The 12,500-nt window shown below is 41.6% G+C and overlaps 4 protein-coding genes across 4 annotated transcripts in view; 3 read left to right on the top strand and 1 right to left on the bottom strand.

Annotated features, from left to right (window-relative positions):
* Positions 1-341, bottom strand: part of LOC141485986 (histone H3) — a 940-nt gene extending 599 nt beyond the window's left edge. The window contains exon 1 of the mRNA XM_074183745.1: positions 1-341. This exon is cut by the window's left edge and continues 599 nt beyond it. The gene's annotated coding sequence lies outside the window, so the exon portion shown is untranslated.
* Positions 342-6,878: 6,537 nt separating this feature from the next.
* On the top strand, positions 6,879-7,324 carry LOC141485987 (histone H2B). Its single transcript, XM_074183746.1, has one exon. It carries the CDS (start codon positions 6,889-6,891, stop codon positions 7,258-7,260), a length of 372 nt encoding a protein of 123 aa, XP_074039847.1. The 5' UTR covers positions 6,879-6,888; the 3' UTR covers positions 7,261-7,324.
* A 1,086-nt stretch (positions 7,325-8,410) lies between these two features.
* On the top strand, positions 8,411-9,259 carry LOC141485985 (uncharacterized). Its single transcript, XM_074183744.1, has one exon. The coding sequence runs from the start codon at positions 8,465-8,467 to the stop codon at positions 9,206-9,208; it is 744 nt and encodes a 247-aa protein (XP_074039845.1). The 5' UTR covers positions 8,411-8,464; the 3' UTR covers positions 9,209-9,259.
* Positions 9,260-10,880: 1,621 nt separating this feature from the next.
* LOC141485970 (histone H4) lies at positions 10,881-11,390 on the top strand. The gene has a single exon (XM_074183733.1). The coding sequence runs from the start codon at positions 10,935-10,937 to the stop codon at positions 11,244-11,246; it is 312 nt and encodes a 103-aa protein (XP_074039834.1). The 5' UTR covers positions 10,881-10,934; the 3' UTR covers positions 11,247-11,390.
* Positions 11,391-12,500: the final 1,110 nt, after the last annotated feature.

The raw sequence follows: 12,500 nt of genomic DNA, 5'->3' as shown, positions 1-12,500 counted from the left end.
GGCCTTCAGTTGTTCTCGAGCATTCGAAGTAGTAATAACGTATTTCGCTCGTACTTTTTTTCTCTATAATCTTCCGTTTGTATTACACAAAATGACTGGTAGAGGAAAAGGAGGAAAGGGATTAGGAAAAGGCGGAGCAAAAAGACATCGCAAAGTGTTGCGAGATAATATTCAAGGAATTACGAAGCCTGCCATCAGAAGATTAGCTCGTCGTGGAGGTGTAAAACGTATATCCGGATTGATATACGAAGAAACTCGTGGAGTACTCAAAGTATTTCTCGAAAATGTTATCAGAGATGCGGTAACATATACAGAACACGCCAAAAGAAAAACCGTCACGGCCATGGACGTAGTATACGCTCTCAAACGTCAAGGGCGTACATTATATGGTTTCGGCGGTTAGATTCATATTCCGACGAGAAATTTAAAAAAAAAAAACGGTTCTTTTCAGAACCACAATTTGTTTTCAAAACGAATTCGATTTATATACTTTACTTTGGTGTGAGTAATAATTAACGAATTACCAAATTAAATTCGAACGATATACCCATCTAATTTTAAGCATTATCTGTCATTCTTTTGATTACCTGAATAATTGCTTCATTTTATCCTGTATACTTAACGAAATTATTAATTTCAACCTTACTACATCTGTATACGAAGAAGAAAAGAGAAGAACGATCTGTACAATTAGATTATATACCACTCGGTTTCTAAATCTATAGGACAGGGAAGCTACTGGTATCTAGCTAGCTAGCTAGCTAGGTAGCTCCCAAACTATTCAATTATTCACCAATAGAAATTACATATGAAACTTTTCTGAAACGCCGCTTTAAAACGCGATACCATTTGTACGTAAAGAAAAAATTGAAAAAATGAATATTCATAAACTGATCGAAGGTTAATGAACCACTGTCCAAATATTATTGTTTTATGCTTATAATATTCATCTATCCCATTTCACAAATTACTATGAATAATAATAACAACCTATTTTTATATACTCGTCATTCATTTCTGCAGATATTGAAATGTATGTATGCATTCATCTATGCTATATAATTTAATTAGGTATAATTTTTTTCATTTATTCATTCCAATTTACTCATGATTGTCTATATTGTAATTCCACGAACAAGAATGTATAATATTTCTATGGATATTGTTATGTTTATTCATTTGTATACCTAAATCTGATATTACTGCATACATTTTATTTTCATCACGAATAAACGTACAGACATTCTGATATTTGATTTCAGCAAATAGAAATCACTTGTTTCGGCACGAAAATAAGAAGTTGAACAATAATAATATTATTAATCATGTATACATGTATACGTAAATATGCGCAAGCAAGAAAGAAACAATCGCATATCGTGCTGCGTCAACAATTGTATCGAAAAGCGATGACAAGAAAATAAAAAAAAAATATATGCAATTGTCGAATTCATTAGAGAAAATCGTTGTGGCCCTGATAAGGGCCGATATTTTATTTGTCGCTTTCCTCTCTCAGGAAATGTGTACTTATGCCTTCTTTTCGGTTTTTTTCGGTAACAAAACCGCCTGAATATTGGGCAAAACACCACCTTGAGCAATGGTTACTCCTGATAACAATTTATTGAGTTCTTCGTCGTTTCGAATGGCCAGCTGTAAATGTCTAGGAATGATACGGGTTTTTTTGTTATCGCGAGCCGCATTACCGGCCAATTCCAAGACTTCAGCTGCCAAATATTCCATTACTGCGGCTAAGTAAACCGGGGCGCCGGCACCAACTCGTTCGGCATAATTTCCCTTACGAAGGAGTCGATGAATACGTCCTACTGGGAATTGGAGTCCAGCCCGACTGGAACGGGACTTTGCCTTTCCCTTAACTTTACCTCCTTTTCCACGTCCAGACATGTCGAATCGTAGATTAGTATTATATATCGGATAAATTTAAAGAATTCACTGAGAATTATTCGATGTTGCTCTAACAGTAGCTTTCTATACAATGATTTCTATATAGAATCGACCTGTATTAATACCGTCCTACCGACCAATGGGCGTTCTCGAACGCTCAACTTTCCGGTGGGCGGAGCCTACTAGAGTTCCAGTTACTATCTGAAATAGTGACGACAGAGTGGCGTCTTTTACACTGTCAAAGTGACAACGTAAAGATTTTGCTGCGAAAAATTTTTGATAATTTTGGTGTTTCTGTTAGATGATCAGCCATTTACCAGTGGTAGTTCTGTTGTGTTAGTTGTGTGCGTGTTATAGTGCGCAAGAATCTTCAAAACTTCTGGTGAGTACGTTTAGATTTGTCATTTTCGTTACTGTTCACTGTGCTCACGCCTGAAAGTTTCCAATTTAGTTATGTCCACTGGCAGTATGGAGGAACTGCTTCGCGGTCTGGCTGGCAGGGAAAAAGCCGAGATTGTTAGCATTGTATGCCAACTAATCTCGTGCTTCGGCCTGAGCCAGGCAGATCTGCACGGCAGTGCATTACCAGTCCCTGGGGCCAGCCGTCAAATTTTGACGGATGAAAATCAGGGAGTGGCTAATACCCCAACTGATAGTGAAATTTCAGCTCGCGATTTTGAAAACGCCAGCGTTCTTTCCTTCTCCTCATCGACGTCGAAGAAACGTCGAATCAATGAAGATTTTCCTCCTCTACCCGATATATCCAGCCACAAGGTAAGTGAATGGATTCTGAAAGAAAAACCTAAAAAGAAAGTCAAGGCCAAGAAAATATCAGAAAAAGCTATTATTGACAATGTGAGAGAAGAGGCTCGAAATTATTATACTGAGTCCGAGACCTCACATCAACCTACCCAAAATCCGGTAGATGAGTTGGCCACTACAAGTGGTATTGAAAAAAATGAAGATATGGAACAAGATATCATTTTGGCAAATGACAGTGTTTCCAACTCAGGAAGTACTGTCAAATCAGTTCATGGGGAGGAGCCTGGTACCCCCGCCCCTCTCACTCAAAATCAACCGGCTAAGAAAGCCAAAATTCCACCTATTGTTGTCCGTCAGAAGGACAAATGGGTATCCCTGTTGAAGCTGACGACTCAGGAGAACATTAAGTTCTCTAAAGCCGTCAACTTGCATGATGGCATAAAGGTCCAACCCGAGACTCCTGACGACTATCGTCGGCTGTCTAGATTGTTGGTGAAGGAAAAGATTCCTCACCACACTTATTCGCTCCCTGAAGAACGGCAAATCCGTGCTGTTTTCAGGGGAGTGCCAGAACATCTGGCGACAGAAGACGTTCGTGAGGAGCTCGAAGCCAGAGGCTTTGATCTCGCATCTGTAACGCGTATGAAGCGGTACAACAAGCCCATGCCGATGGTTCTTGTCCTATTGAGCAGGGACCAAAGGCACATCTTCGAGGTCAAGGAACTCCTGAGCATGAAGGTACAGGTTGAACCTCAGTATCCCAAAGTTTCGGTGGGTCAGTGCCACCGATGTCAACGTTTCGGCCACTGTCAACGTAACTGTCTAGCAGTCCCCATCTGCGTAAAGTGCGCCGGCAGGCATCTAACCAATGCCTGCAAAAAGGCTAGGACTGACCCCCCGAAATGTAATAATTGTAAGGGGGCCCACACCGCCAACTACCGTGGATGCCCGTCATACCCGAAGGTACAACAAAAGGGGAAGTCTTCTGCAAGGAAGCCAACCCCTCCAACAAGACCTGTGGGATCTGGTCGCGTTCAAGAGGGGGTCAGCTTTGCAAGGGCTGCATCCAAGGGTGCCAACAGTTCTGCAAAGCCTGCCCCCTCTCAACCTGGGCCCTCTCCTCAGACGCAGGGGGTTTCAGACATCTGTTCCGCATTGGATCAGATGAAAAAGTTGTTCGTACAATTCCCCGTGTTACAGAAAATGTTCACGGTGAATACTGACGTGTTAACTGGAACTGCCAATGTCTAGACAACCAACGTTGCCTAGATCTCTTAAGATAGTTTTTTGGAATGCTAATGGCATTCGTTCAAAGAAACTAGACTTTGAAAACTTCCTGATAGACAATAACATCGATGTAGCTCTAATACAAGAGACGCATCTGAGGAACGAATCTATTGTCATTCCAAACTACAGATTCTTTCATAGAGAACGTGTTGGACGTGCTGGAGGGGGAGTTGGCATTCTTGCCAAACGATCTCTTCAGTGCGTACAATACGGCATTGACAGTGCCCGTTTACACGGAACTGAGGCTGTAGGTGTCGAAATTCGACTGAGCAGGGGTTGTCATAGAATAATCTCGGTCTACAATCCCCCGAGCGTTCGATTACTCCCTGAATCACTGGATGAACTGCTGATGGGAAGCGACACTCCGACAATTGCTGCTGGTGACTTCAATGCCAAGCACAGACCATGGAGCAGAGCCACTAATCGAAACGGCCAGGCGCTCCATGCGCATGTTGACAGACATGAATATCTAGTGCTGGGACCAGATGAGCCTACGTACTATCGCGGGCAGACTAGGCCTGATGTACTAGACATTGCGCTTCTCAGAAATGTCTCTCTGACTAGCGAAATTTACGTTCTGTCGGAATTGGACTCCGATCATAACCCAGTAGTCCTGGTATTGGGCGATGAACTTCCTCCCCTGGTTATTGCGTGAGATCTAAGACGGATTGGGATATCTTCACAGCCCAACTCGAAGAGATGCGCGCCCCTCCTGAGGTACTCGACTCTCCTGACGAACTCGACGCGGCAGTGGAGCGTTTCGAGCTTTCCGTGAATGATGCTCTTCGAGCGGCCACCTCCAGGGAAGAGTGTCCGCTGAGGAGCTATAATGAGTTTCCCCCCGTATCAAAGCCTTGATACGGGAGAGAAATCGTCTGAGAAGGCTCTATCAGCGAACCCTTTTCCCAGGGGATAAAACTGCGGCAAACAGGTTGGCCAATCAAGTCAAGCAGGCCACCATTGATCATCGAAACGAAAGGTGGGAAGAGCTGTTGGAATCCTTTGAACCTGGGAGTGACGAGCTTTGGCGAGTCACTCGCAGGCTTAAGGGGAAGAAGACTGCTCTCTCACCCATTCACGGAGAGCGCGGAGTGTGCTACTCCCCCGCCGACAAAGCGTTAGCCTTTGCTGACACGATGGAACGTCAGTTTCAGCTTAACGTTGATGATGATGACGACATTGATCGTGATATGCTGTTGGAAGACCGGGTTCACCGACTCCTCAGGGAGGATGACGATGACGACATCCGTCCAGCTTCTGTGGAAGAGCTGAAGGGATATATTAAAGCCGCAAAGGCTAAGAAAGCACCGGGAGCTGATTCAATAACTAACAAGTTGTTGAAGAAGCTCCCGGACAACTGCGTTGAGTGCTTACTGAATATAATTAACAGTTCGCTGTCCCTCAGATACTTCCCCAGCAGATGGAAGCATGCGGTCGTTGTCATGATCCCAAAACAGGGTCAGAACCCGCTGTTCCCACAGAACTATCGTCCGATAAGTCTACTCTCTTCGGCGGCTAAGCTGGCTGAAAGAGTTGTTCTCCAAAGGCTCAACGAAGAAGTTGAGGACCGAAATGTTCTGCCTGATGAGCAGTTCGGCTTTAGGAGGGACCACTCCACTGAGTTACAGGCTCTAAGGTTGGTCGAAAACACAATCAGCGAATTGAACACAAATAAAAAAGTGCATATCGTCCTATTAGATATCTCGAAGGCCTTCGACCGAGTTTGGCACGAAGGTCTTCTGCATAAGCTAAACACATTCGACCTACCTCGGGGCCTGATCCGGTGGATCGGGTCTTTCCTGAAAGGTAGGACATTTCAGGTTAGAGTAGAGGGATCTCTGTCTGATAACAGAGAGATCCTTGCTGGAGTGCCACAGGGGGCCGTGCTCTCTCCGACGTTATACTCACTCTACACCAGTGACCTTCCGAGGCACGAGCGTGTGAAAATATCTCTTTACGCTGATGACACGGCTCTCCTCTCGTCTTCCATGGGTCGGGAGCTCGGTGTCGTCTATATGCAACGTGCATTGGACGACCTCGAGCGCTGGTACCTTGACTGGAAGATTCGAGTGAACCCGGATAAGACTCAGGCAATAACCATGGGAAGATTGAAATCTTCTCCGGCCAGGAAAGTGAGAATCTCTGGAAGGGAGATTGACTGGCAAGCGCGGGTAAAGTACCTCGGCCTTCTGATAGACCGTAGACTCACTTGGAACCCGCACATAATGTCCGTCAAATCTAAGATCGAGGGTCGGATAGCACGTCTGTACCCTCTGATAAATAGAAAATCAAAAATGAGTCTAAAAAACAAAATTACCATCTACAATACGATGTTCAAGTCTGTCATCATGTATGCTTCAGGCGTATGGGGACAAGCGGCTCCGACCAATATTTCCATTTTGGAAACATTACAAAACAAGCTAATGAGGATGATTGTGAATGCTCCTTGGTTCGTGCGGAACGATGCCATCCGCAGAGATTTGCAGCTACCTTCCATTCGGCAGTCCATTCAGTCGAGAAATCAAAGAGTTTTTGATAACGCAGAAACTCATGAAAACCTATTAGTCAGGGAAGCTATGGATTACGCTATAGACGACCCCTCTCGATATAGAAGGCCCCGACACTCTGTCGTATGAGGCCCCTATATCCTCCGATGAAAGATGAACAACGTTTTCATCCAATTCACCCCATCCAGGCAGGGGTACATCGTGAAGGGCGGTACTGATGTCTGAGGACATTCTTGCCGCCATACCAACAACATCCATTCAGTTATGACCCGTTTGTCCTTCTGACAAACATCAGTTAAAAGGGTAAGGGAGCAGGTCTCCAATCCTGAACGAAACCAAGATGATCGGCAGGCGTCTTTTACACTGAGTCGAAAGCAAACCTGCACGATAGTACTTGTTTGTTTGATATTGACGAAATTAAATTTTCAGAATGCCACCCAAAGCTAGTGGAAAGGCTGCGAAGAAGGCCGGAAAGGCCCAAAAGAATATATCGAAGACCGATAAGAAAAAGAAGAGGAGGAGGAAGGAAAGTTACGCAATTTATATCTACAAAGTATTGAAACAAGTCCATCCCGATACCGGAATATCCAGTAAAGCGATGAGCATCATGAACAGTTTCGTAAATGATATATTTGAGCGTATCGCAGCGGAAGCCTCCCGTCTTGCTCATTATAACAAGCGATCGACTATTACGAGCAGAGAAATTCAGACTGCAGTACGTCTGTTACTTCCTGGTGAATTGGCGAAGCACGCCGTCAGCGAAGGCACCAAAGCAGTTACGAAATATACCAGTTCGAAATAATTTACTTATTCCGGTCTACGATATACATTCTTAAAAAAAAACGGTTCTTTTCAGAACCACAAAATATTTATGAAAGAATTCTTACAATATCGTTTCGACGCTGAATGATAATTTATTTTTGCTAGGGCGCTAGGTCTCACTCGGTTGGGTTGCCTTGTTATCAGTACATTGTTACCTCCTTTCGTGAAACGCGCGATGATAATAAATAATTTTGCCACCTATATTTAGATGGTGCTTACCTACCTATCAACCTAAAAAGTTAACGTTCGTTACTGTTATACTAGTCATGTACTCTATTACTTATGTTATTTTTTAACGTGTTTTTTTTTATTTACGTGCTAATATGTTGTCTAAAAACGTTTATGATTAGCATTTCTGATTTCGACTATAACATTGACGATTTATATATTTCGGGTGGGGGTGGGTGTGTATTACTCCGTTATAGATAGAGCTCACAGTATCGTCGTTCGTTCGTTCGTTCGTTCGTGTTGTAGTATCGACCTTTTTATTGAAAGTATATTACGATGATTATATCTTATCGAATATAACATTAATAACGTTCGTTATTATTCGAATGCCGTTTTCATCGAACACTTTTATAGGGATAATTTTTGAAAATGTTGATGCTATTAGAAGCGTCGGTTCTTGGTTATAGTCGTGTATGAAGGTAGACACGAGGTCTCTTCGATGCCCCTATTCACTCGTGTATTTATCGAGTATTATCGGCTAATGTATCATGTTTCTATAGACAGTCGCGCCTATGATATTTATTCGAAGGTTCCTTCCAGATCATCGATTACGAGTATTTTCGGAAAGGAATTGTCTGGAGTTACGTCAAAATCATCAATACTTCATATTTCATTGTAATTTACTGTGAGTTGTCGAGGTTTAATATTAGCTTTTTCTTATCAGAAAATATTTTCGGAATACGTAGAATCTATCCACGTTATTGTGCTAGTCGAAGTCTAAATAGGAAACCGGCATTGATTTCGTAAAGAAGTTGATGCGAACATTTCGACAGCAGAATGGAAGCCGTCAATATCGTGTCTAACGAGAATGTCGAGCGTTCAGTCTCCCGTCCGCCTGTGCTTCGACCCAGAATATTTAAACAAACGGAACACCAGAGGACTACATCATTCTCTCTAGACGCCTAACGAGTGTAGCATCTATCTTCCGAGAATATATTGTCAGTTGTTTTTTTACTATGGCAGACATAGAAAATCAGAATTCTTCGGCTTCGGCTAATTCATCTTCGTCGCCGCAGGCACAGTCTACTGCGAAGAAAGAAAAGAAAGTTAAAAATCCAAGAAGTAAACCTTCTCACCCACCTACGTCGGAAATGGTTAATAACGCTATTAAAGGATTGAAGGAACGGGGTGGTTCCTCTTTACAAGCCATAAAAAAATATATTGCGGCGAATTATAAGGCTGACGCAGAAAAAGTGGCACCTTTCATCAAGAAATATCTTAAATCTGCGGTTGCTTCCGGATCATTAGTACAAACTAAAGGAAAAGGTGCATCGGGGTCGTTCAAATTGGCATCGGCATCTTCTGGTTCGGCAAAACCGTCGGCTACCGAAAAGAAAACGTCCGGTACGGCCGGTGCGAAGGCCAAAAAAACTCCCGTTAAACGCGTAGCTGGTGAAAAAGCTAAAACCGGCAAGAAGGCTGCTGCATCACCGAAAGGTAAGAAAGCCTCTCCGGAAAAGAAAGCGGCTGCCGCAGCCAAGCCTAAAAAGGTAACTGCCGAGGATAAAAAGACCGTCGCTTCTAAGGTTTCGTCCGCGACTTCTGCTAGTAAAACCAAGTCTCCTTCGAAAGCAAAGAAAACTAACAAAGGACCAACAAAAAAGCCGAAAGCACCCAAACCGAAAACCGCGAAAGCGACCCCTGCATCGGCATCTTCTCCGAAAGCCAAAAAAGCTGCCTCTCCAAAAAAGAAGAAGTAAATTCTTCTATCAGTTGACTTCTCTCTCCGGCGACGAAGTCTAAGAAAACAAATGGCCCTTTTCAGGGCCACAATTTTTTTTACAAGAATTCGTATATAATTCAACTGTCCAACAAATATATAAATAAATAGTCAGAACTACCTACCTAGCCTATCCCTATAAACAGAAAAAAAATAGATAAATAATATTTCTTCCGCCGCCGCCGCCGACTATCGAATTGATATGAATCGAATAATTTCGTAAAAGAGTAAAAATTAAAAAATATTGCTCTGTCTTTCTATTTCATTGAAATATGTCTTGTGAACAGTTGACTTATTTTCTGATATTGGGATCGTTTCAGGAAAATGAGTCAAAATCATTTCGAGATTTCCAAACTAAGGGTGTTCCATTTGAGAAATCACTGATTTTTATATCTTCAGAATTACTCATCGACTCCAAATACCTCGTTCATCATTTTGGAAATGTTACTCCTCCTACAAGACGACGGAATGTAATATTTTGATGAATCAATAATAGCTTATGTATTCTATGAGACTTGTTTTCAATTTTATAGGGAAATGGCTCGAGAACCGAATAATACCTACTTTTTCTGTATAAACGATCGAATATCTCGAGAACGATTCATTTTTGGTATAGGGTATATTACAAAAAGTCACTCGAGATTTATGCCAGGTATTCAAAAATATGAATCAGAGGAAATTTACGAAAAGATGGTGATGTTATGAGCGATCTTTCATTCAGTGATCGCTTGTTTTTCGTTATTTATCTCAGCCGTTTCTAAAAATGATCTTTTCGAAAGATTCGTTTCGGAAAGTAAAAAATTTCAGTATTATAATCCATATTTGGATCATACTGAACATGTTCTGCAAACACCCGTGATTTAATATTTACGTGATGCGAGTTATTGAAAATATCATACATTCATTCATTCATTCATTCATATCTATCGATAAACGAATTCTTTCATCAATTGCATTTTGTGGTTCTGAAAAGAACCTTTTTTTTGTATATATTTTCAATATATATTGGGATATATATATATGAAATTAAGCTCGTTCTCCGCGTATTCTCCTTGCTAACTGAATGTCTTTGGGCATAATGGTAACGCGCTTGGCGTGAATGGCGCACAAATTCGTATCTTCGAAGAGTCCTACCAAATACGCCTCGCTAGCTTCTTGCAAAGCCATGACGGCTGAACTTTGGAATCGTAAATCGGTTTTGAAATCTTGAGCGATTTCTCGAACTAAACGTTGAAAGGGTAATTTCCTAATCAACAATTCAGTACTCTTCTGATAACGTCGAATTTCTCGGAGAGCAACAGTACCGGGTCTGTAACGATGAGGTTTTTTAACACCTCCCGTAGCCGGTGCACTTTTGCGAGCTGCTTTAGTAGCTAATTGTTTTCTCGGAGCTTTACCTCCAGTCGATTTACGAGCGGTCTGCTTGGTACGAGCCATTTTCAAAACCTATTGCGAATTGTAACGAACGAAATGTATACCGAACGATAGACGGACAACATATGAACTGAGTCGGCTTATACACGCCAACTATTATATACCATCTAGACGAGACGCCATTGGTCCGATTTCCAGTTGTGGGCGGAGTCATGAAATTTAACAAAACCCGACCGAGTTCGGTGTAGAACTTTAGTCGAAGTCTGTCGTTAGTATCACTAACAGTATTTCATTCGTATCGTGCAGTATATAATTTATTCTTAACATTCGAAATGACTGGTCGTGGCAAGGGAGGTAAAGGTTTAGGAAAAGGAGGAGCGAAACGTCATCGTAAAGTATTGCGTGATAATATCCAAGGAATAACGAAACCTGCCATTAGAAGATTAGCCCGTCGAGGTGGTGTTAAACGTATTTCGGGTTTGATATACGAAGAAACTCGTGGAGTACTCAAAGTATTTCTCGAAAATGTTATCAGAGATGCCGTAACATATACCGAACATGCGAAACGCAAAACCGTCACAGCCATGGATGTTGTATACGCCCTGAAAAGGCAAGGTCGAACCTTGTACGGATTTGGCGGTTGAATTTAATGCCTCCCCCTGTATTGTCCTTACCGTTTCCATAAAAAAAAGGTTCTTTTCAGAACCACAAAAGCTTATGAAATGAATTCGTGTGTATTTTTTATATTTTTGAAGTAAGTCTCAGGTCAAGAAAGTAATACAAATCATGAAATTATGAAACAACAAAATTTAATTGACGCTCCGGAGGGGCGACTTCATTGATGATTCCAGTGGCGCATTTGCTTTTTCAGCTGCAGGAAAACCCGGAAAAACCTGCAGCAGCAGCAAGCACCACATCATGTGAACATCTTGATCTACTAATGTCTTCTCTTTTATAAAACAAAATGTAGGGTATCTCCAGAGACTACAGTAAATTTAGAACATCGCCAGAACACTTAGTGACACGACTATCGTCAAACTTAATCGACCTCTGCCCTCCGGTAGCAAGCAGAATATCGGAAGCGTGAAATAAAAATTTGAATTGGAAATTTTGGCGAAATAACCCGAACGGAAAGTGTAGTGAAAATATAAAAGATAACGGAAAGTGTAGTGAAAATATAAAAGATAACGGAAAGTGTAGTGAACGTTTACCTCTGCCTTCCGCGAACAAGCAGAATATCGGAAGCGTGAAATAAAAATTTGAAATGGAAATTTTGGCGAAATAACCCGAACGGAAAGTGTAGTGAAAATATAAAAGAAAACGGAAAGTGTAGTGAAAATTTAAAAGTAGCGGAAAGTGTAGTGAAAACATAAATATAACGGAAAGTGTAATGAAAGTTTACCTCTGCCTTCTGGGAGCGAGCAGAATTTCGGAAGCGTGAAGAAAATATTGCAGATGGAAACTTTGGCGAAAATAATCGTGAACGGAAAGTGTGGTGAAAATATAAAAGATAACGGAAAGTGTAGTGAAAATATAAAAGATAACGGAAAGTGTAGTGAAAACATAAATATAACGGAAAGTGTAATGAAAGTTTACCTCTGCCTTCTGGGAGCGAGCAGAATTTCGGAAGCGTGAAGAAAATATTTCAGATGGAAACTTTGGCGAAAATAATCGTGAACGGAAAGTGTGGTGAAAATATAAAAGTATCGGAAAGTGTAGTGAAACATAAATATAACGGAAAGTGTAATGAAAGTTTACCTCTGCCTTCTGGGAGCAGCAGAATTTCGGAAGCGTGAAGAAAATATTTCAGATGGAAGTTTTGGCGAAAATAATCATGAACGGAAAGTGTGGTGAAAATATAAAAGATAACGGAAAGTGTAGTGAAAACATAAATATAA

The sequence above is a fragment of the Leptinotarsa decemlineata genome, unplaced genomic scaffold (assembly GCF_025532065.1).
Source record: "Leptinotarsa decemlineata unplaced genomic scaffold, Ldec_3_MD MMD2_tig00026342_RagTag_RagTag, whole genome shotgun sequence".
Taxonomy (NCBI): domain Eukaryota; kingdom Metazoa; phylum Arthropoda; class Insecta; order Coleoptera; family Chrysomelidae; genus Leptinotarsa; species Leptinotarsa decemlineata.
This window is presented reverse-complemented; position numbering and strand designations above follow the sequence as displayed.

Excerpts from the sequence above, each read along its gene's own strand:
- LOC141485987 (XM_074183746.1), top strand. The coding sequence starts at position 6,889 with ATGCCACCCAAAGCTAGTGGAAAGGCTGCGAAGAAGGCCGGAAAGGCC.
- LOC141485985 (XM_074183744.1), top strand. The coding sequence starts at position 8,465 with ATGGCAGACATAGAAAATCAGAATTCTTCGGCTTCGGCTAATTCATCT.
- LOC141485970 (XM_074183733.1), top strand. The coding sequence starts at position 10,935 with ATGACTGGTCGTGGCAAGGGAGGTAAAGGTTTAGGAAAAGGAGGAGCG.